This window comes from Alexandromys fortis, unplaced genomic scaffold (genome assembly GCF_014885135.2).
Source record: "Alexandromys fortis isolate MF-2015 unplaced genomic scaffold, M_Fortis_MF-2015_v1.1 scaffold_60, whole genome shotgun sequence".
Classification (NCBI taxonomy): domain Eukaryota; kingdom Metazoa; phylum Chordata; class Mammalia; order Rodentia; family Cricetidae; genus Alexandromys; species Alexandromys fortis.
Genome location: NW_026067946.1, coordinates 8,701,322 through 8,726,160, shown reverse-complemented (window position 1 = coordinate 8,726,160; position 24,839 = coordinate 8,701,322). Strand labels below are relative to the sequence as shown.

Below are 24,839 nucleotides of genomic sequence, written 5' to 3'. Positions count from 1 at the left end.
TTTACTTTAAGCACAAACATACGATTTCATGAGCCTCTTCTTTACATTTTGACTCAAGCACAGAAACCCTACAGAGATGAACAGAAAAACACTTGCTAATACTATGGTAACCAAGATCATGATTCTAAAGCACTTCAATGGCTGTGCCTTAGAGATAGGTGTATATGTCTACAGCTAATCTTCCAATAACATGCAAATCAAACACGCCAGTGCTCTCAATTACTTCAGCAAGGGCTTTATAGTCAAGCTTCAAACAGGTTCGTTTTGCTGGAGTAAATAAGTGGGGAGAGTAAAGGCTGGAGAAGGACGCCACAGAGGGTGCTAGTTTCTGAGTGCCAGTCATATGGTCCGTAGTTACCTGGTTCCCTCACGTTAGGTAAGAAGCATGAGAAGTCAGAAATTAAGGTACTTATCTAAGGAAATTAAATAAACCCAGAGTAGTGGCCTTTCATCCTAGCTCTTGGGAGGCAGAGGTAGGTGTGTTGGAGGATATCCTTCCTCAGTGAATTCCAGGCCATCAAGACCAGATGAACAATTTAAATAGACCCCTACAGAAATAGAAGCAGCCATCAAAAGTCTCCCAAACAAAAAAAGCCCAAGGCCTGATGGTTTCAGTGCAGAATTCTACCAGAACTTCAAAGAGCTAATACCTATATTTCTCAAATTGTTCAACACAATAGAAACAGAAGGAACATTGCCAAACTCATTTTATGAGGCTACAGTTACCCTGATACCCAAACCACACAAAGACTGGAGTGGAAAGAGAATTACAGACCAATTTCCCTCATGAACGTTGATGCAAAAATACTCAGAATACTGGCAAACCAAATCCAAGAACAAATGAAAAAAAAATCATTTACATGATCAAGTTAACTTTATCTCAGAGATGCAGGGTGGTTCAAAATATGAAATTGTCAATATAATCCACCATATAAATAAATTGAAAGAAAAAAAACATATGATCATCTCATTAGATACTGAAAAAGCATTTGACAAAAACCCAACACCACTTCATGATACAAGTCTTGGGAGATCAAGGATACAAAGAACATGTCTGTTGACTGAGGTTTTCTGTCCTACCTGGTCCTGCAGTTATTTAGTCCCAAAGAAATACACAGAGGTCTACATTAATTATAAACTGATTAGCCTATTAGCTCAGGATTCTTATTAACTAATTATAACTTATATTAGCCCATAATTCTTGTCTGTGTTAGCCACGTGGCTTGGTACCTTTTTTGGCAAGGCAATCACTTCTTGCTTGCTCTGTGCCTGGCTTCCTCTGTGAATGGGTGACGACTGCAGACTGAAACTTCCCTCTTCCCAGAATTTTTGTTGCCCTGTCTCTACTTTCTGTCTGGTCGCTCTGCCTATACTTCCTGCCTGGCTACTGGCCAATCAGTGTTTATTTAAAACACAAGTGACAGGGTACAGACCATTGTCCCACAGCACATATCTAAACATAATAAAAGCAATACACAGCAAGCCAACAGCCAACATCAAATTAAATGAAGAGAAATTCAAAGTGATTCCACTAAAATCAAGAATAAGACAAGGCTGTCTACTCTCTTCATATTTATTCAATATAGTACTTGAAGTTTTAGCTAGATCAATAAGACAACAAAAGGAGATCAAGGGGATACAAATTGGAAAGAAAGAAGTCAAACTTTCACTGTTTGCAGATGATATGATAGTATATATAAGTGACCCCCAAAATTCTACCAGGGAATACCTACAGCCGATGAACACCTTAAATAATGTGGCAGGATACAATATCAACTCAAAAAAAAAAAATCAACAGCCCTCCTGCAAATGATAAAAGGGCCAAGAAAGAAATCAGAACAACATCACCCTTTATAATAGCCACAAATAACATAAAATATCATTAACCAAAGAAGTGAAAGACCTGTATGACAAGAAGATATCAGAAAATGGAGCCGGGCGGTGGTGGCGCACACCTTTAATCCCAGCACTCGGGAGGGGGCTCCAAAACCACAGAGAAACCCTGTCTCGAAAAACCAAAAAAAAAAAAAATTGGAAAGACCTCCCATGTTCTTGAATAGGTAGGATCAATATAATGCAATCTTACCAACAGCAATCTACAGATTCAAGCTGCTTTTGATCAAAGTTTTATTACAGCAAAAGATAAGCATATTAGAACACCATCAGCCCAAGTACAGCTAATAACCCTGATGTCACAGCTAATAACCCTGATTTTTTTAGATGAGCCAAGTAACTCCTTGCTTCAGGTAGGGCCCCTTAGTTTCACACATGAAATAAAACATTTGTAAGTATTAGGAGTGTTGGGGGATGCATATTATACTATTACCTTGACAATTTGCCCTTCCTTTATACTACCCATACCTTAAGTCTGTCTTAAATATCTTTAGTTTTTATTTTGTGTGTGGACATAATAGGTTTATAGGTACACATGCAGAGGTCAAAAGAGTGCATGGGTTGGTTCTCCCTGTCTACCATGTTGGCTCTGGGGATTCAACCCAGGTCACCAGGTCGGGCAGCAGGTGTATTTATCCACTGAACCATTTCACCAGCCTCAGACATAATCTTTTACAAAATGTACTATTTACTGTAATGTTACAACTGTGGCGATATTTTCTGTCATATACAATTTCTGAAAAACATACACTTCCATGTCTATTCAAAAGTAAAACACGTACTGCTTTACATTCATGCCAAATGCAATTACCTGGGTGACTGTCTGGCCATTTGGCAAATCCTCCCACCAGGCGATCCTGAGTTGATAAGATGTAATTCCTGTTCTTTTCAAAGTTAGTATACTGGAAAATTTTCAGAAGCTAAAAACAAAATGACAAAAATTAACAGGCAAAAAACTTCTTATTGATCACATTTCAGCTACTGATTATTCGGATAGGCTTTTCTCTAGCTTAGATTCTCAGAGCAAATCTCTGGGGACTTGAGCACTTAAATTAGCCAACTACAGTATCTTCTTATTTTCTTACCTAGCTCATTAGCAAGAAGGCTTAATATTGTCAAGATACGACTTTTACCCAGGCATACCTACAGATACAGTAAATACCTACTAAAATCTCACACACACACACACACACACACACACACACACACACACACACACAGAGTGAGTGGGGGGAGGGAAGGAAGAAAGGAGAGGGAGAGGAACATTACTCAGACATAAAAAGAAAAAAAAAATATATGTATATATATATATATATATGTATATGTATATATGGATGGGTTCTAACATTACACTAAGGGAAATAAGGAAGAAACAGAAGAACAAATATCGCATGATTGTACTTAGATGAGTGTAATGGCTTACAATGTCAACTTGTGGCAAATCTCTGGGCGTGTCTGTGTCTGTGAGGCACTTTCAAGATTAGGTTAACTAAGTTGGGGAAGCCCCCTCAAATGTGGGCATGCTATTTGCCCAGGCTAAGATCTTGGACTGCATAAACAGGAGAAAGCTAACCAGCATCAGCATACACTGCTCTGTTTTCCCAACTGAGGACAAACGTTATCAGCTACTCCCTGTTCCTAAGGCCAGACAGACCCTCCCTAACCCCCCAGAACTCTAAGCCGAATCAAACCTTTCCATCCTTAAGCTGCTGTTGTCAGTTATTATAACAATGAGATAAGACACCCAGAAATGCCATATGAAGTCAGCGCACAGAACAGTGACTGCAGGAGGCTGGGGGAGACGACAGTGAGACTCCTGGCAGGACAGGAGGCCATGGATACAATGGTAGTGGTCTAATATATTATTATGGGTATTATTATTACCACTGCATTATATACAAATGGTTAAAATGCTAAACATACTACGTATAGTTTGCCACAAAGAAAGAAAAGTTCACAGAACTTTGTAACAGAGCAACCAACTTGACAACTCAGAGCCCTCTGACCAAAAGGAGAGTTTGGGTATTGGGAGCTTCTGGGTGATGCAACAGGAAACACCACCATCACTAAGTGATACTTACTATGGAAAGCAATTATGGTTCATTTTTAGATGTGGGATTGTGATACTAGGGTGTTGTTCTCTTATTTCATTTAGAAAAGAAATTAAAGAATTTCCAAAAACAAAACAAATGACTGTCTTGAAGTCAACACAGTGCTGGGAGGAGTAGATTGAAGTGGGTGAAGGGCAGCTGCTTTGGGATGACCACTACTGATGTATGCATGGGAGTTCATTACACTATCCCTCTACTTAAAGTATGTCTGAAATTTTCGTGACTAATAAACGTACAAACACATTTTTAAAACAGCATAAGAAGTAAACACATAGGTGATTGCCTTCATTTTAAACCAGTCTCTTTCATTCCTTTCAACCACACACACAACTTTTAAGAGGGGAAAAACAGGACATTACAAGCAAGATGAACACAAACTCCTGTTATAGTCAGAACAGCTGCACAAGGGTGGTTCTTAAGGGTGAAGGCATTTCAAGATGCAAACAAGGGGGTAACAGTTTAGTGACTTTATGTAGCAAATCCAATCATTGAATTTTGGAGATTTTAGGTAAAACAAACAATAAAAAAGAAAGAAAAATTTTAAATGGATTTCCAGTGAATGTTCTACAATTGTCTTTTTAAATTAACTTCCTGCTTCTGGACATGACTTCCAGATCAATCCCTGTTCTACATGCCCTAGGTGGTTTTATTAAGAAGGTGTCTGGCCTTATGGGTATGTAACAGTCCCGCACAAGTTTTAAGCGGGTATAAATATCAAGGGCTTGGGTGCCTCACTCCCATGGCTTCTCTTACCTTTAAAGTTGCTCCCACCCAGAAGGAGTAACAGGTGTCAACGGGCTTATTAGGTCTTCCGTGGTATCCATTCTGCTGCCTCATTATACACCACCTCTTTATCCTGTTTAGTTCTTTTTCTGAAAAAACTTCTTCCAGTTTACCCATCAGGCACAGTGATGCAATGCCACAAAAGGTTGATCCTCCTGATAATAACCAAAACACAAATGTCTCAGGAGACAAGTTCTATCACGAAGCTAGGAGCTTCAGGGATCTGTCAGTGTACCTCCAGCGTCAGGGTTACAGGAGCATGACACCACGCCCAGCTTATACTGGGAGATCTGAACTCAGGTCGCCTGTCGCCACGCTGATATGGCAGGTACTTTACCGACTGATCCTGACTGAATCTCCTCCTCACTGTGACTTGTTAGCAGGCTCAGTGTGGTTGTGATGTCTGTAATCTCAGCACTACAGTGGTTGAAGCAGGAATAATGCATGACTGAGGTCTGCCTGGGCTTAACAGCAAGAAGATCCGGTCTCAAGAAAATGAAACAGAACTGTGAAGATGGCCTAATGCATAAAGCATATGCAGTATAAATGGAGGACCTGAGTTCAGATCCCTGGGATCAGCACAAGGCTGGACACAACAGCACAGTCTGTAAGGCCAACAAGCTATCAAGGTTAGTTTATCTGGTATACACGATGGCGAACAAGAGGCCTTGTTTCAAATAAGGTGGAACAAGGACCCTAACCTGAGGCTGTCTTCAGATCTCCACATATGTGGCATGCGTATGTGCCCATACTTACACATAAGTACACATACATACCATATAGGCACACACACAAATATTAAGTGTCATGTTTGGATACCACGCAATATAACTGCAATTTCTTTGTGCCAGTCAAGTGTCTACTCAGAGTGCTACAGCAGCAAGCACCAGAGCCTATCCCTGTCGAATTCTCCTTTCATACAACCACATGGATGGAAATTTCTCAAATAATTGTTTCTTGTTTCACAATGTAAGTCTCTGAAATTCAGCACAGATAGTTTCAAAGTCACTTTTCAAGAATGGAAATGTGTAGAAGCCAGCTATCAGTCACTGGTCTTTGATGCTAACTTACAAATCCAAACACTCCGCAGAGAACACCCTCTACTTCAAAGGAGCATTTGACCTATAAAGGGGTATGTTGACGTGCATGTCTAAAACAAGGTTTGGGGAAACTTTCCCTTCCCATCATCCATCAATGAACAGTCTCTGCCTGCCCCCTGCCTGTAATGTCCAGTACTCACTGACTGGGAAGGCAGAGGTCACAGGTCCTGACCTCCTTGCTGACTAGTTGTGAAACAGAGCTTTCTTTTTGCAAATCGGTGTCACAGAACTGGCTCTAATGCACCATGGGAAGGGAGTCTTCCTGGTATCTCTATCACCAGCTACCCTACACCTATCTGTATAACTTGGGCACATATCGGAACCATGGTGTCATATTGTAATGGGGGTCAGAGGAAAAGTCAAGGTAATTTCTATACAGAAGAACAAAACTTCTGTGTTACCGAAGGGGGAAACCCTTAGGGAGATCTAGAAGGCACGGTCATACAGATGGTCATACAGACCCCTGCTCCAACCATGCTAGCAGAGGGATGGAGGCAGCAAGTGAGCACAGCACAGCACGGCACACCCAGTGATGAGAAACCTCAAGTTCATCTGGAGTTCTTCAAACAGAGGAATGGAAACTTGGTTACTTCTGAATAGATTTTGATTTGAGAGGGTACATATTTTTTGATGTGCTAACAAACTTAATGGCTACCATCTCACTATTCCAGCACTGCCCAAAGTGAGGGAAAATGTAAGAAAGCAGACTCGTTCAACAGAAAAATGTCTTGTGATAATCACTAAGGATAATTATATTATGGAAGGTAAATAAAAATTTTAATGTTCAATATATCTCTTTGGTTTACCAATCAGTTGTTATGCCAAAGAAAATAACCTGCTGTTTTCTAATAATAGCCTAAGAAGCAATACCAAGATCTACTCATGCAGCTAACATTTAATAGTTTATTAGAAATCTCTCTGTCTTGAATACTCTCCTAAGATTAGAGATCTAAGAGGCGCTGAACAGGTAAGTACCACAGTGTCAAAGGCAGATGTAGGAAGCTGACAGAGGCAGATATTCTACAGCAAGGGTTCAGACAGTCTGAGACATTGTGCTGAAGATACCACTGAAGTTATTTGAAAACTACACAACCATTTAAAAGGTCTTACTATGAGCTGGGAAATAGTGGTGCATGCCTTTAATCCCAGTACCCGGGAGGCAGAGACAGGTGGATCTCTGTGAGTTCGAAGCCAGCCTGGTCTACAAGAGTTAGTTCCAGGACAAGTTACAGAGAAANAAAAAAAAAAAAAAAAAAAAAAAACCAAACAAACAAACAAAAAAAAAAAAAAACAACAAAAAAACAAAAGAAGTCTTACCATGAGATTCAAGTCCCGCTCCCTGTGCCAGCCCATTGTCATAAGACTGAAAAAGAAAACCACCATGTAGTTTAGTGGAGAAATAATCATGATAATAGTAGATACTAAGTTCCCAATAAGCTAACTATTTTGGTCTCTCTTATATCTTCTAAAATAAGTGGGCATTTTGCAGTCTCCATTCTTCTCTTGCTTAGCAGGCCGAACCCTCAAGTGCTTTCACAGAGGCACACCTGAGAAGTGTGCAGGGCCCCAATGCACATTCGGCTTCTGTCAATAACAATTCCTGATCCTAACCCTCACACTCTTCCATGTGAGCCAACAGCGAATAAAAACACAAGGACTTCATGCCTACTCAACTTCAGTCATTTATAGATATTGTGCATCATGATCACAATCAATTATGCCATCTTCTTCAAACTTTGTTAATAAGAAGTTCCTGCCTCCCTTCAGTTAGCAAGGCTCTTTATTATCTCTGTGGGTGTCAGTGCCAGGATAAAGATGGCTATACGAGCAGTCAGAAAGAGTGTGCAAGTCAAGTTGGTGGTGCTCAAATGGCTCATTTCAGCATCAGGTAATAAAGAATAACTCAAGAATTTAGAGGCCTGGGAAACAAAGGGAAGATTTCCTTTCTGCCAGGAGAATCACAGAACGAACCACATTTCCCCACCATCAAATCACTCAAAGAAATCATGCTTTGTTGCAAGGAGAAAAGGCACAGTCTGGGGCTGGAGAGAGAGCTCTGTGATTCACAGCACTCACTGCTCTTGGAGAAGACCTAGGTTCGGTTCCTAGCACCCATGTAGTGGTTCACAACCATCTGTAACTCCAGTTCTGGGGGATCTGCTGGTTCTTCTGACCTCTGTGGGTTCCTGCACACATGGTATACACACACACACACACACACACACACACACACACACACACATAAAATAAATATTAAAAAAAAAGAAAAATGGGCAACACTGAGTTCTATATACTTTTAAGAGAAAAAAATTCTATTACACTAAATCTATCTAATTACTGTTACATGAAAACAGAATAAATGGAATGAAAACACTACTTCTCAGTATATGAAAACCAGCCTGCACCGACAAGAAACAGCCACAAAGACAGAGGGAAATTAGAAAATTTAACCCAGCACCCAAAACTCAACTGCACACCCTCAAACAAACAGTAGGAATAGGAAAATGATTTTCAACATTAAAAACAGAGAGCTGAGGAAATGGTTCAGTCTGCAAAATACCTGTGTGCCAGATCCTGAACCTACATAAAAGCCAGGCTTAGTGGCAGATGCCTGTAACCCCAACACTGGAGTAGGTAATGCCAAGACAGGGGATCCTCTGGCTAGTGCCCAGCCTAACCAATGAACTTCAGGTTTAGTGACAGACTATATCAAAAGATGAAGGTAGAGAGCTACCAAGGAAGAACATCCAATATCTACCTCAGCCTCCACACATACACACAACAAAACTAATAAGTACATACATCACACACACAAGAAATGGACTAAGAGTTGGAAAAAATAATGTGTTAAATGGTTTGAAGAAAAAGAAAAGTAACACAGAGATTAGCCAGGTGTCTAGAGATTAGCCAGTTGTGGTGGGTGCAGCCCTTTAACCTCAGAACTGAGGTGGGAGAGGCAGGCAGAACTCTTTGAGTTTGAAGTTAGCCTGGGATAAACAGTAAGTTCTAGGACAGTCAGGGTTATAGAGTACTCTGTCTCAAAAAGACATACAAACACAACCCTCAACAAAACAAAACAAAAAAAGGGGCTAAATCATACGACTCCTAAAAAGCAATTTTTAAAATGAAAACATAAAGAGGGAAACAGAGAGGCTGGAAAGATGGCTCAGTGGTTAAGAGCATAGACTGCTCTTGGAGACAAGACCCAAGTTCAGTCCCTAGCACCCACGCTGAGGAGGCTCAACCTTCTGTAAATCCAGCTCCAGGGGGATCCAACTCCTTTGACTTCTACGTTGTGCTTCTATGCTCATAACCTGCTCCCCACCCTGACACACATAAGATTACAAATAAATCTAAATCAAATAAAGGCAGAAAACAATTAAGAATATATAAAACTGATATATGGAGGTAACAGTGGAGAAGAGAGATGGAGCTTCAGTGGTAGATAGAGTATTTGCTTAGCATGTATCTGGCCCTGGGCTTGATCTTACACTACTTTGATCACCATCAAAAGAAGTAAAAATGTCAGAGAGAAAGTGGTTGTAATGAAAGACAAGCAAAGAACACAAATAAAATTAAAACAGAGAACGCCAAAAAGCAGAACAGGGCTGGTGACACAGTTCACTGGTGCACAAAGATCTAGTTTCTAACGCTGGATGTGGGTAGGTAGAATATGACAAGATAAAGACAAAGAAAAGAAGCGGAGGGGAGGAGAGGGAAGGGGAGAGGAGAAGAGGAGAGGGGACAGGATGGATTTTTAAAGAAGTATAACATTTTACTGGCAAGGCTATGTGGAAAAAGCCACTCTCCTATGGGGGTTAGAATACAATTTGGCTCATCCCCCACAGAGTTTCTCTGTGTAACAGTCCTGGCTGTCGTAGAACTAGATGTGTATACCAGGCTAGCCTTGAACTCACTGAGATCTGCTTGCCTCTGTCTCCCAAGTGTTGGGGTTAAAGGCATGCACCACCACCACCCAGCTATCTTTTTAAGTTTGTTTCTTTTTTCCTAAAGAAAAAAACAGGCTTACTGAGTACATTTTAAGGGCAGCAAGCTGTGCAGTAACCACAGTACTACTCAACAGGCTGACCCATCTGGTCCATCTCTTGGGGGATAGAAAACAATATAGCTCCTGAAATTGCATATGCACTTAATTTTTGACCAACAATTTACATAAAGGCATATCTGTGATATATAAAAGATATGCAGAAGGTTATCAATGACAGCACTATTTGTAAGTGGAAAAATAGATACTCTCTACACAGAATGGTTGTAGATAAAGAATTTTGGAAGAGACTGCTATATTCACACATTTAAGTAATGTAAAACTGTAAGAAAAAGAATGAGGAAAACTCTGATTTCCCAGGTATTTCATTCAAGTTATGACCTAGTCAAACAAATGATGTGTTTCCATCTAGTGGAATAGTTATATCATGTTAGACATAATTATGATCTGGTTATGGTTTTCATAAATAGATATGAGTATGTATTAAATTGAGAAGGGATGGACTTGTGATGGCTAATCTTGGTTATCAATTTGACTAATCAACAAATAAATAAAACTCACACAACTCAGCACGCCTGTGAGGGGTTTTTCTTGATTGGATTATTCGAGGTGAGAAGACCCATCCTAAATCATTTGGGGTCAGAAGACCAACCCTAAATCTGGTCCACACCTCTGGTGCCAGCCCACATAAAAAGACACGAAAGAAAGACGCTTTTGCTTTCTGCCTGCTTGCCCTCACTCTCACTGGCAAGTTTATCCTGTTGTTAAGGCATTACTTCGCTGTTATTAAAATCTACTTCTCTGGGATTCCAAAGCCTTAAGGCACTGAACAACTACCAGATTCATGGCCTCCCCATCAAGAGACAGCCAGTGTTGGACAGCCAGAACCCAGCCTATGTAATATACTGTCATCTGATATACTTGTCTAATATGGATTAGGGTACCAGAAGTGGGTTATCGTTTTAATAAGGAAAAATAAAAGGCATATGGATCTTCTTATCAAACAGAAATACAGGAAAGATAAGTGAGAAAATAATAAGAATGTTATCTATAGAGTTAACAGGAGCAAGATGGTAGACATGGGGGTTAAGAAAGAGTGGTAGATAAAGGAGGATAAGAAGTTACACTTCTCTCCATTTTGTCTTTAGTAGTTCTGACATTCAGAAACAGGTTAAGCTACACATATTAAGTAAATAATACCATATGCAAATAAATAAAGATTAACAACTTTTTGGAGTCTAATGAATACCTACTAGAGGAATTCAAACAGAAATGAATATATCTAACTGTAGATGGAATAAATAACTTATCAAAGAGGAAAAATAAATAGATCCTGTATAGTAAACTGAAAGTTGGGCTTATCTGTACAAACTCATAGTTCTTAGTATAACTATATTTGCATGTGTATGTAAAAGTGTCTATGTATCTATGCATATACAACTTTCCTACCTGTGCTTGATGAGAAAGGCCTAGAAGCAATGCTATCTAATGCTAATAAGAACCCATATCCTTGTTTCTCAATAATGTCCTTCAATAAGAACCAGGGCTCCTTCAAGAACTGCATGGTTGCATGACGTATACTTAAATCAATTCCACTCCTCTAAGAGCTCAGACATTCCATTGTGGGATTGTAACAGATCAGCTAGAGGTTGAATTAATTAGCCTTAATAGGCTTAAGAAATCTCTCTCATCTGTAAATTGCAAGGCTCATGGCTGGGAAGTGATAAGCCTGGAGAGCAACTCTGCTGCCTCTGGAGCAAAGAGCGATACTGGCTGCAGCTAAGCTCTCCTTACCACTGCTAGAATAAATTACATTATGTGAGAGGAGCATTTCCAGCTATTGTCTTTAAAATTAGATTAGAAAACACATGTAAGGACAATTTTTTTTTTTATTTTTTTCGAGACAGGGTTTCTTCGTAGCTTTTTGGTTCCTGTCCTGGAACTAGCTCTTGTAGACCAGGCTGGCCTCGAACTCACAGAGATCTGCCTGCCTCTGCCTCCCGAGTGCTGGGATTAAAGGCGTGCGCCACCACCGCCCGGCTTGTAAGCACAAATTTTAATGGTCAAGAATTCAATATGCATGTTGAGATTATTTCCATATGGTGTTCTGAGAAACAATCCACCAAAAAACTAATCTTACGACTGTTATTTTTAATTCTTGATAAAGAAATGCATACATTATACCAGCAATAACCTGAACCAGTCCAGTTGTATGAATATAACTCACCATACTCCTTCTAATGTAGCTGATCGCTTTCTTCATATCCATGCCTGACCAGTTGTTGAGCATGTAGCAGATACAGGAAGCTCAGTACACAAACCTCATGTCATTCTCACTGCCTTCAGGGACAGCACAAAAACTGCAAACAAGGACATGAAACTGCATCAAGACCATTTACCTCAAGCAGGAACAGATGCCCTGTGTCCTTACTCACAGAAACCCCTCTTGCTGACTTTACTCCCATCAAATTCTACATATTTAGGTATAAAATGACCCTAAATCATTTATGTTCACCATAATGTCACTGCCAGATACCACTATTCAGACTATGCTGTTTACTCTCAATAAGAGCTGCAGAAAAAGTAGCAGGTAAAACCTCACACATATTATTTTGTAGTAAGAAACTACTAGACCCCTGTTTTATTATGTGAAATTTCTCCTAAATGTACATAGAGATAACTAGTAATTGATCTATTATCTTGTGATTCATTATACACTTAGTTTCAACGAGGTAATATTCTGTGTTCCTTTCCTCTTTATGGAAGTAATCCGGGACAACACTGGATTCCAAATGTCCATTTACTATGTCTACAGTAACTTTTTCTTCATCAAGAGCATTGTTCTGACAACAGAGACAAGAAAGTAAGAATCACAGTGTACAGGGCAGAGACATAACACAGCAGCAGACTGATCGCAAAGTCTTTTGATAGAAGATGAAGGCTACTGCTTCATTACATTAACAATGTACACCAGTTTGTGACTTAAACCTTCCAGTATCTCTGAGTGTTAACTTCTCTATCGCTTGAATATGTCCCTCAGTAAGCTGGAGATCAAGCCACCTCACTTTGAACATAATATTTAAAGTGCACTCATTTCTCTACCATCACTACTTTCAAGGATACTCAACTAAATAGCTTATTTCAAAATATTTGTCTCATCCAGAAGGTAAATTAAAAAAAGAAAAGAGTTCTACTAGAAAGTAAGCTTTGTTTTTGTTCATATAAAATGAGAAACTTTTTCCATTAAGCACTTAACTCTATATACAAATGTTACATGGCTCTTTTCCATTGTGACTGGAGGTCTGATCCAGGGCCTCCACACACTAACTATGCAGTAACCCTTGAGCTATATTTCTAGTCCTGGATGGTGCTATTAAGAGAACATTATCCTCTAAACTGAGCAGTGGTATATGCCTTTAATCCCAGCAGAGGCAGAGGCAGAGGCAGAGACAGGTGAATCTCTGTGAGTTCTAGGCCAGCCTGCTCTACAAGAGCTAGTTCCAGGGGCTGGAGAACTGGCTCAGAGGTTAATAGCACTGCCTGCTCTTCCAAAGGTCCTGAGTTCAATTCCCAGCAACCACATGGTGGCTCACAACCATCTGTAATGGGGGCTGGTGCCCTCTTCTGGCCTGCAGGCGTACACACAAAAAGAATATTGTACACATAATAAATAAATAAACATTTATTTTTAAAAAAACAAGTTCCAGGACAGGCTCCAAAGCTACAGAGAAACCCTGCCTCGAAAAAAAAAAAAAAAAAAAAAAAACGAAAAAGGGGAATATTACCTCTAAAAGTCTACTACAGAATTAAATCTAGTTCATACCTCCCATCTTCAAGCTGAAGTGCTCTCAAGCCTGCTAAACAAGCTTCTTTATCTACTCGGCTTAAGTCATCTCCAAGAATAATTAGACATGAAAGGCCAGTGTAGGTCATTGCTATATGTCCACTGTCATAAGGATGAGCTGTTCCAGGGCTCTAAATTCAAAATTAGTGTTAATTAATATATTAATATGTTAACAGAAATTTTAAATTTTATTTCACAAATGAGGTTTGGCATGGTGTTACTTCTTAACACCAACGTGTACAGATATCTATCTAAGGAATAAAGCCTCAGTTTTTACACATCTTAATATGTCTTCTTACATGCTACATAATTTTCAACATCTTATGATTATCCAACTTTATGAAAGCAGTTAGGACATTTGAATAAACCACATATTTGAAACTTTCTTAGTTCAAGACTACCATTTATAAAAATTATGTCTTATAAGGTTAGAAACTCATTCAATATTTTAAACCAAAATATGTATGAGAAGAAGTAAAATTTGGCCTGGGAATACCACTCTGTGATGAAGTGTGTATTGAGGCTGTGGGTTTAATCCCAGAACTTTCAAAAAAAAAAAAAAAGAAAAGAAAAGAAAAATACAAAAGTTATATAGTACAAACCTAAATTAAATACCACAGTAATATTCACCATATAACCTTATCTGTCTATTGTTATCAAGTTTAATTATTTCAACCTCAAATAAACATTTGTATTCAGAATGTAAAATATAAGGAAATGTAAAGACTTCGACTGTATAATATGAAACAAGGTCACACAATCCCAGAAATAAACCACATTTAAGTTTAAGGAATCTGGCCAAAGGTTTCTATGTGTAATGAAAGGGTTAGCAACTTGATCCCACAATTTTCTTGCACAATGACCTGTGCTGCTTCACAGATCAAATGACACTCAATACCTTTTAACTCTGAAGCCTCCCACGGAGCTGCCTCACATACAACTCCTTCATGCAGTCTCACTAACACCAAACCAGCTTTTCTTGTAACACCTTTGAAGGCCTCCTCAGAGCTCAAGCTCCAATTCTCTAACGATTCTATTTCACTCACATTTATAATGGGCTTCTCTGAATACCCACAGCAGATCTCATTTTTCAGTATTTAAACCAAACACCTGCTATTTTAAAAGAATAGTAGGGAACCCAAACATGAATTAAAGGTAAACCTTGACCTTTAAGAGATGAAGAGCTATCTGAGCACACAACGACAATCAGAGTCGCTCAGCCGAGTGGTCAGGAAGGAGATACGGTGCTACAGAGATTTAAACAGGGCCTCCTTCCCGCACAGCAGAGGCCTGGGATGGTACAGACAGGGACAAGAAAATAAAAATGAAGCAGAAAAGGAAAACCCTGGGACATTAAGGCAATATATAATTTAACAGAGTATAGGATTTATGATGCAAAATAAGTGGAAAGGGTAAGTTGGGGGATCCATGAGAGTCTATGGCCTGTCAAATTCTACATATATTAGGATGTCAAAGGTGCACAGGTAATTCAACAGTTTCTGAAAGAAAAAAAAGTGATAAAGCTGTTTGATTTATATATGTTTCCTCAGGTCTGTGTGTCTCATAGACCCTACGCTTCCATGCACTATGACAGCTTTCGTACGCCTATGTGATTACATCTGAGTCTCTAACTCCTGCTACCACGGAGATTCAGAGAAAAGCCATCCACAGTGAGACCTGGCCCCTCGGAGGGGACAGGCCAGGTACACTGAGGGCCAAAACTAGGTTTCACAAGAACTTGTGAGCCAACAACAAGCATTTCATTAGGGGAGATTATTTCTAGACCGTGCAGAGGTCAGGTGCAATGGTGCACACCCACAGGGCCAGCTACTTGGGAGGCTTAAGCCCAGGATTTTAGGGTCAACTTGGGCAAAACTGCAAGATTCCATCTCAAAATAAATTTTAAAAATATGATAAGAAATGCCCTGGAGGTAGAGATTTATCTTGTAAAGATGTAATTAAATCACTGTTACACCAATGAGTAGAGCTTACATCTATCTGCTCATGGACTTGTACTACACAATAAATATCACTGCCTACATGAAGATGATAATTCTTTTCATTATGACTAACTAGAGAGCCTTCCTTTATTCAAGGTTGGCTTAAATTGGAAAATATATGTATAAAAAGAAAAAATATATTTTATAAATCTTTTGTTATCATACCCCTGCTACCAAGGCACTCAATTGGAGAGATCTTGCTGATGTTACCTGACCCTAATTCAGAGAAGCTTGTCTACAGTATAAGTGAGAGGAATAAGCTGAAGCAGTCTCAATTAGTAGTGATTGTCATCGCTACAATCACTGCTACTTATTCCAAAATCTTGAATCAACATATGAATAGCTGGGAGTTTTTCATCCCACATGCAACTGTACATGATCCCTGAAATTCTCAAAAGTAATCCCATACTGACTGACAACCCTCCTATAAGCAGATGAACCCATCGAGGAAAAGCCTCCTTTTGTTTGTTCTTCATTTCTTAGGCATGTTTTTTACTTTGCAGCCCAGGCTGGCATAGAACTGAGTATAGAATCCAGGTTAGCCTCAAACTCATTATATGGCCTCCTGTCTCAGGTTCTCAGGTGCTGGGGAATCACAGGTATGAGCTTCCAGGTACCTAGCTTGTGAGACCTGCTTTTGGAAAAAGGTGAAAAGGAGTAGGGATATGGATCAGTTGGTAGAGCCTGATATACTTGAGGTCCTGAGTTCTATACCATACATCATGGCAAAAGAAAGGGAAGGGAAAAAAATTTCTCCACTTTTCACATTAAAAAAAAAAAAAAAAAAAAAAACCTTGGTAATTTTGGGCACAAGTAAAACGCCCAGTCCTTGCTTTGGGCCTATTGCTACTTTGAAGAAGTTCTTCTCCGCTTCATTAGCCCTTCTTTGTAACTGACATGGGCTGGTTCAAAAGCCTCTGCCCAAAATGCTTGGGAAGCTTAGCTTCCTGCTATAAAAGTCATTAGCTGGGTCCCTGGTCACTTCCTGGAGAACAGCTCTCACTCTCCTGAGAAAGAACAGCCCAGCTTTAAGTCCTGCAACACAGGGAAGGTCACTGGCTTCACAGAAAACACCTGAGCACCGCAGTTCCAGTTTCTCCAGGAATTCACTAATATGTTCTACACACGCATCAAAAGATAATTTTCGGTAATAACATAAATTTCTGCATATATTTGTATCAGAAAAAACCACACCTCTACAAAGGGGGCTAGAGGCTTCACTTAAAGACATTTTTGTTTATATTTAACATATTGAGCCTAGAAGCTTGTTCTTTCTAAACGTCTTCATCTGCTTTCTCACTAAACTCTCTTTATGTCCCTTCCCCTCCTCCCCTCCCATTCCAACCCATAGAGAACTAACCTTTGATGGGTTGAATGGAATACCCAGGTATGAAGAGCCTCGGAAACCACAGCGATTTAGATTTGATCCTAGAAAACAAAGTATGTGCTTATTTAAAACTGTTTCTGTATAGAGTAAAAAGCAGTTTAACCACACAATCAATTATTCAGTAACAGTATTTCAGTACCAAAGCTCCACTTTCTCTGTATGAACATATGGTGCACGCAGGTGAGGGTGTCCATGGCTGTGTGCACACGCAGAAACCAGAAGAGGACACTAGGAGTCTTCTTCCACTGCTCCTCACCGTCTATTTAAGACAGGGTCTCACTGACCCAGAGGCTCATTGTTTCCGCTAGGCTAGCTAGCCTCTAACCTCCACAGCTGGGTGCAAAGCCATAGGTGGCTTTTGTGTGGGTGCTAGAGGTTGAATTCTGGTTTGCACAGCAAGTCCTCTTACATATTAAGGCCCACTGTCTCCATTTCTGTGTGAGATAATGTTGACGGCTCATCAGAAAGCAAGCCTAGAGGCTAGGTGACACGCTGGAGGTGACAGCTCACACAACAGGCTCTAGAATCCGCTGTGACTCACTGCTTCTTGATACATGAGTAAGCTAAAGGTGGAAACTGTTCTATCACCCTAGAGAAAATGCTTATTCATATTTCAGTCTTAAATCTGTGTTCTTATGTACAATACTTAAGTTCACATTTGGTCTCTACCCAAAGTATACTTATCATTTTGTTTTTCTGTCTTTTTTCTATCAAGTTTTCTATTTTCCAGATATACATAAGTTACAAGGTGAGAACTGAAAAACACATCCATAATTACGGGCTTAATGGCTGTTAGAAAACCAGTATGACAGATGTAAAAGGCAGGAATGTATTAGCATCAGAACTGCCGGCTAATGAAAACGCAAGATGGTTTTAAAAAGTTTAAGAAAGATGAACTTTTAATCTCTTATGATGGGTGGACGGCCAAATCCTAACATCCACATTCTGCTCCTTCCAAACAGGAAATCACCTTGCTCGGCCTATGATTCTTTGGAACAGTTAGTGGTAGCTTATAAATCTTTGCAGAAATGAAAAACTACTAAATTGAAAACTTCCCACCAATCATTTCTCTCTATTGGCAGTACTAATGGTGGCAGAAAATTCAGTGACTGTGCCTTATTTTTGGTAAGATTAAAGCCAGTAAGCCATCTAAGCTTCGTTAAAGAGTAACTAAACCGTACCCTATGTCTAAGTGACAATCCATTCCAGAATGTACTTCAGGACCTTCATGAGTAAGATCATATGCACACAAGTAGCCAGTGTAGCACACTTGAAGTTTACAAGTGACAGAGACGTCTAAAATATTTAAGATAGCATGCTGAGTCTACTAAAGGGCACATTATGCTAATTTTGAAAGTAATTATTAGTAAAGCTAAATAACAAGATGGAGCACGAGAAAACAAAGGACACAAAGCATATGTATGAAGTTTATAATCAGGCAAATGGTGCACCCTTAACAGCCTGGAGAGAATAAGAAAATAGCAGCTGTGTGGGATGACAGGCGCAGGGCGAGCTCCAGCCTGTGAGTCACTGTCACCACACTGTAGGACCTTAAGACACACATTTAATTGTCATCTTACTGTGTCAGGCGATCACAAGTCCAATCAAAGCCTTCACACAGCACCTTACTTACTGGAGGCTCTAAGACCGTCTGCCTCCCAGCCCTGTCACACTGTTGGCAGATGACTTTCCTGTCACTGTACGACTCAGTGTCACTGCCGTCTGTTAGCTAGGCGCTCTCCTTGACTCCTAAGGCCTCGCTTACAGTTTCTTAGACACGAAACTCTTACAGAGAGCAGCTGGCACTCAATTTCTTGTCAAGATTAGAGTCCCTCTAGCTTTCCCTTCCACTTTTCAAGACATTTTCTGACTGACCTGCTGTTCATGTAACAGTACTAAAACACACACACACACACACACACACACACGATAGGAACCCAGGGATTCCTGGGCATAATGGACCTCTGCACTCACAAACTCACTCACAGTGGCTCTGGTTGCCTGAACAAGACCAGCACAAGATCAAGCCAGGTAATGCGCTAGCATGAGAGAGGAGGGGCTCATAAGCTCTCACCCCTAACTGAGGAGCTGTGAACTCCTGTGAACTTCTGGGAGAGGGACAGGACAGTGTTCTTTCTAAAACTTTCTTTTATAGACGGCCCTACACACAGGACTATATGGGCAGCACAAATTGGAGTTCAGGGGTTATTTTAAAAAATGCTCAATATCCTTAGCCGTCAGAGAAATGCAAATCAAAACAACTCTGAGATTCCATCTTACACCTGTAAGAATGACCAAGATCAAAAGCACTGATGACAGCTTATGCTGGAGAGGTTGTGGGGAAAAGGGAACACTCCTGCATTGCTGGTGGGAGTGGAAACAGGTATAGCCCCTTTGGATATCAGTATGGTGATTTCTCAGAAAATTAAAAAACTACCTTCCTCTAGACCCAGCAATACCACTTTTGGGTATATATCTAAAGGATGCTCAATCGTGCCACAAGGACATGTGCTCAACTGTGTTCATAGCAGCATTGTTTGATGAGCACCTATTTTGTTTCTAATTTGTTACTATGACAAAGCATTTTTAGTTAATTTTCTAAGTTAGTTACAAATTACCACAACTGTGGTATTTCACATTTTTGTATTTGTGTGTATATGTAGGTGTGTGCAGGGCCACACGCATGCCACAACATGTGTTCAGGTCAGAAGACAATTTGGCAAAACTGGTTCTTTCCTTCTATCATGTTGAGTCCTAGGGATCAAGCTGAGGTCACTGGGCTTGGTAGCAAGAACTTTTTACCTGTCGAGTAACACGCCACGACTACAGGTCATCTGAACTAAATTTATATTTTCTATAAACTGAAGACTCACTGTGTACTTCTCTCTCTCAAAACATGTCAATCGTGAAGTTATGAATTCTGGAGATTTAATTAAAAAAAAACTTTAAGTGTTAAGAAATACAGCAGTTGACAAGAGAAATTTTCTGAAGATAGATAAACAATGGCTGAGAATAAAAACAGAGCGAATGCTAAAGGACTGGTCATACACAAACATCAATACAGACAGCGAGTCACTAGTGCAGGTATATACAACATAGCGTGCTGCTAGATTTGTAATTCCCACGACACCGGTTATGTGTCATATCTGGACAGAAAGGGGTGCTGAATTACAAGAAAAATAAAGACATATAAAGTACTCCAAGAATACAAATAAATTCTATCATTTGCTAATCTCATGCATGTCATACCAAGAACAGCTAATTATACTAAAAATAAAATGCTAAAAACTCACTCACTGTCTTCTGTGGGAAGAACCTGCAAGGAATAAATCCATTCTATTATATCATCTTTGTTCACCACATCTAAGGAATCCAACATGTCCAGGCCTGAGAGGGCAAAGAACGCAATTGTCAACCTAAAAGGGGGGAAAAAAAGTAAAATATCCTTTAACTATCAAACCAGTGAACTATTTATGGCTTAAACCCAAAACAAAATACCAAATGGAAAACAATAACAAAAACCACCACCACCAATAAAACCCTCCTTCTACTTTTTAAAATAATTTAAATGGCATCCCTCCTTGCCTGGTAGGAAAACAAAGCAAAATAAAAACCCCACGATTTATTCTTAGTAACTGAATAGACTAGTCAAACCCTTGTTTTAATTTTTAAGAAAGGGACTTTTGGAATTATGACCCCTACTCAACTATAGGGTACAGAAATGCACTGAAGCTTGTATATGAGCCACTTGAAGGCTAATAGCATGTATGTATTTGTTGTGTGTTCATGTCTCTCCGTGTGTGCATGCTCACTGTTAGATTTCCTTTTTCTTAATTAAGGATGTTTAATTATGGGAGGGGGTATGTTTAATTAAGGGTCCAAAATGGAGTCACGTGAGGAAAATCCTGAATGCTTGTGAGAAAACTCCAAGAAAACAAGACTGAGTCTGTGATCTCCGTTTCTTTGAAAACACAGAACTGCTCTTGGATTATGTTTTCACGCCCTTCCCAGGAGTAGTGGAAGGAGTGTTCAGATTACCCATTACAACTGGCTATTGTTATCTGTTTATATGCCTGTATGGAAAACCAAGTTCTGCCAGTTGCTGCTTGCCCATCACATGAAGCTTTCTCTTGTGACTGGACACTTTACTCCTCTTAACCTTCAGTGTATAAATTGTTTGAGGCTCTGAATAAAGTTGGTTATTGCATGAAACTTTAGTCCACTTCCTTTATTGGCTCCATTCTCCCAGGTACCACCACCAGCTAGAGTGGTAAACAAGGGGTATGTGTGTACCCATATATGTGGGTTTGTGCACAGGAGTGTAGGTGCCTGGGGAGGGAGGCCAAACTTGTCAGACGCCATGAAGGTGGGGATGCAGGCAGCCTCTAAGTGAACCACTGTGGATGCTGGAAACTGCACAGCACACACTCTTCACTCTGGATCCATCTCTCCAGTGCCCTCTAGTTTCTTCCTAGAGCTGCCCGTTTAACATTTAGAAGAAGGCACTTGCTCTATACAGAGCCCTACCGAAGATCTACACAGACGTCTTCATTGCTGAAGACATTCAGAAGTCCAGGTCAGAAGGGTTTATTCTAGAAGGTGCAAAGCAAGGGTTTCAAAGCCTGGGAGCCTGGTTGGCTCACACAAAGCAGGAGTTCCAAAATACTGTCAGACTGTTTCTGCTTCCCTCAAAGTGCAATACACACCTGTTCACTGTAACCAAATTCTCGTGATCACTGCCAAAAACAGGTTTTGAAAATTCTGTTTTTGTTAGTAAAAACACAGCTCTTTGGTAAAACAGTAAATAATATACTTATTTTCATGATGCCAGTGCTATTTAAAAAGGAAAAATCATTTATTCTGTGAACTTGAAAACCATGACTCTCACCTTAAAGGGGCTAAGACAGTTTATTCTGGAGCCAAGTATGAGTAATCATGGCCCAGGAATACAGATTTAGGCAGGTTACCCTAAATTCTGTATTCCAATGTAGTTAGAGTTTGAAGTTTTTAAATCGAGATAACAAAGAAAGTCATAGATTAAATCCCTTTTCAATATAGGGTGGAAATATTATATAGATATTAAAGATTAAGGAAAATCTCTCTATAGGTCTCTCATTTATTTTCAGATATTCTTAGCCTTTTGGTTGGAGGAAGTCTGTTAACACATTTCCAATGTTTTTTATCTATTGGTAATGAGGACATTAGGTCAAATATGGGGGTGGGTATGGAATGGCCATTAAGGGACTGAAGACAGGCAAAGATATAGTCCAATTGTCGAAACCTGTAACAGTCCAGCCTCCGCACAAGCACAGAAGTTAGCCACCCTGGAGAAGCTTCATTGGAAGGGTGGTTGTTCCCAGAGCTCTGTTACACAATCCCTAATGATCACAGAATAAGAAACAGAAATCAAGTACATTATAGGTGTCTAATCTAAATATACCATCCAACATGAGCCCAAGAGATGGGTACTTTGGCCAGTGTGGTTGCACACACCTATAATCCCAGTACTCAAGAGGAAGAAGCAGCCTGCGAGCTTGAGGCCATCATGGACTACGCAGTAAGACTTTGCTTCTGTAAATAAATAAGTAAACTTGGCTGCTTTGTATCTGTCAGCAAGAAGAACATGAGCAACTTAAAATCAACATGAACCACACACACACAAAAAAAAAAAAACCCTCAAAACCAAAATGAAATAAAGATGGGGGGGACACAAAACACCCCAATACATTGCCATCTTTCTTTTTTAAAAAGGTTATTAATGAACCTCAAGAAAACTAAAAAATTATTTTCAAAGTTCTATAGGAAGGGCTGGAGAGATGGCTCAGCAGTTAAGCACACTCGCTGCTCTTGCACTGAACCTGAGTTCAGTTCCCAGTACTCACACTGGGCAGCTCACAACTACCTGCGACTCTCCTCCAGGGGACCTAATACCCTCTTCTGGCCTCCACAGGCACTTGAAAACATAAGCATAGACACACAAATAAATAGACATAAGTAATAAATCTTCAAAAATTATGTGCAAGTGCAATGTACTAGACAGAGAGGTGGAGACAGTATCTCTCAGCCAATAAATACACTTAGACGTTACATATGCTCTAATACATAATGTTCGATGTGGAATGCTGTGATTATATGAGAAGTATTTAATGGATTATGAGTTCAGACAATTTTTGCTGTTAGGGTATGAGCAGAAATTATACTGTGTAGGGCCAGCATGCACTACTCTAATGTAACACATCATACACAATGGGATTTTGACAATGCAGTCATAAATCATTACTGGTAGCCAAGTCAAACATCTCTTCACTTTATCAATGATGCAAGTTTGTGGGAGACTTACAGCTCCCTGGATCAGCTTCGCCCACCCTGTTGCGCTTGGCTTCTCCTGCTGTTCTGATATGTCAAATACTAACTCTGCAAGGAGTCACTGCTCCATTATTCCTGTGCTTTGACTTCTGCATGTTGCAGTTAGGGACTTTCCACATGACCATTAGACCATGGTTAGGTTGCCTAGTAAGTTGCCTAGTTTGTTACCCACTTACACAAGAACTTTCTCCTTTCTCTTGCCCTATATTTAGCTTGCTTATTCCCTTGAATAAACGAGACTTGACAGAATTCTGCCTTGTCTCTTGTCCCCTTCCATGCTCACTCCCCCGTCTAGGGTCTCTGTTGACTTACCCACGGGTTAGGGAACAAGTTTTGGACTTTTTTTTAATGCTGGGATTAGCCCATGGACTGCAGCATGCTAGAAAGTTGCTCTACCACTGAGCCACATGCCTATCCCTTGAGATAGTACTCTAAACACATCTCAGTAGAGGTTTGCCCTGCCTGTCAATTGAGAATTGAGGGGGGAAGGGCAGGACAGGAACGATGATGGGCAAACGCTCTGTACTCTGCTTTTGAAAACGTCAAGAAACAAAAGTGACTCACAGGATGTTAAGGAAGTGGGAAAGGAAGCTCACAGAAAATGGTTGGGAAGTGAAAAGAGGCGGAACCAAGAGATTCCAAAAGTCCTGAGCTTGGAGCTCCTCCACTCATCTCCCAGGGCGCAGAGAGTAAGTGCGGGCAGCCAGCGGCGATGGCAGAAGCCCGGCGATGGCAGAAGGGGGCCTAGGAAGTGCAGAGTGGCAGGGACCCCGGGCTCCAGAGCAGAAAGGACAAGACCAGCAGCAGGGTTAGGGCCGCCCCGGCAGCAGGGCAGCCCCGCGGGTCCCGGCTGTGTGGCCGGTCCGCAGCGCGCATCCGGAGGGCCGCCATCGCCAGCCCCGCCGCGGCAGCCTCGAGTTACCTGCTGGTCTCCAGGGAAGAATAGCGCTCTGGCAAGACTTGGAGGCAGCGCTGGAAGAACCGCACGTGCCGGTCCCGCAGGAAATCCAGCCGCTCTCCCTCTCCGCTCGCCAGCCTCTCATCCTCCGTGGCCGCCATGCTGCTCTGGAAGCGACACTCACCGCGACCCGGAAGCAGTTGGTGGGAGGCACCACGTCAACACTAGCCGGCTTCCCTCCAGGAGGCTGCCGGGGACCGAGGCGATGGCGATAGCCGCATCCTGTCCACTACCGAAAAGCTCTTCTCCCTAGGTTGGGCAGTCTTTCCTACTCAGTCTCAAAGTTTTAGAAACTCGTCTCGTAAAATCACTTCGTAAATACCTTCGTAAGACTGTGTGTGTGTGTGTGTGTGTGTGTGTGTGTGTGTGTGTGTGTGTGTGTGTGTGTGTG

The 24,839-nt window shown here is 40.6% G+C and overlaps 1 protein-coding gene across 1 annotated transcript in view; it reads right to left on the bottom strand.

The window, feature by feature from the left end:
* Positions 1-24,588, bottom strand: part of Pggt1b (protein geranylgeranyltransferase type I subunit beta) — a 33,802-nt gene extending 9,214 nt beyond the window's left edge. The window contains 8 exon segments of the mRNA XM_050149258.1: positions 2,705-2,813; positions 4,758-4,942; positions 7,205-7,250; positions 12,121-12,253; positions 13,717-13,868; positions 17,098-17,165; positions 20,422-20,540; positions 24,413-24,588. Of these exon segments, the coding sequence (XP_050005215.1) occupies positions 2,705-2,813; positions 4,758-4,942; positions 7,205-7,250; positions 12,121-12,253; positions 13,717-13,868; positions 17,098-17,165; positions 20,422-20,540; positions 24,413-24,549 (949 nt within the window). The 5' untranslated portion in view covers positions 24,550-24,588.
* Between the last annotated feature and the right edge of the window lie 251 nt (positions 24,589-24,839).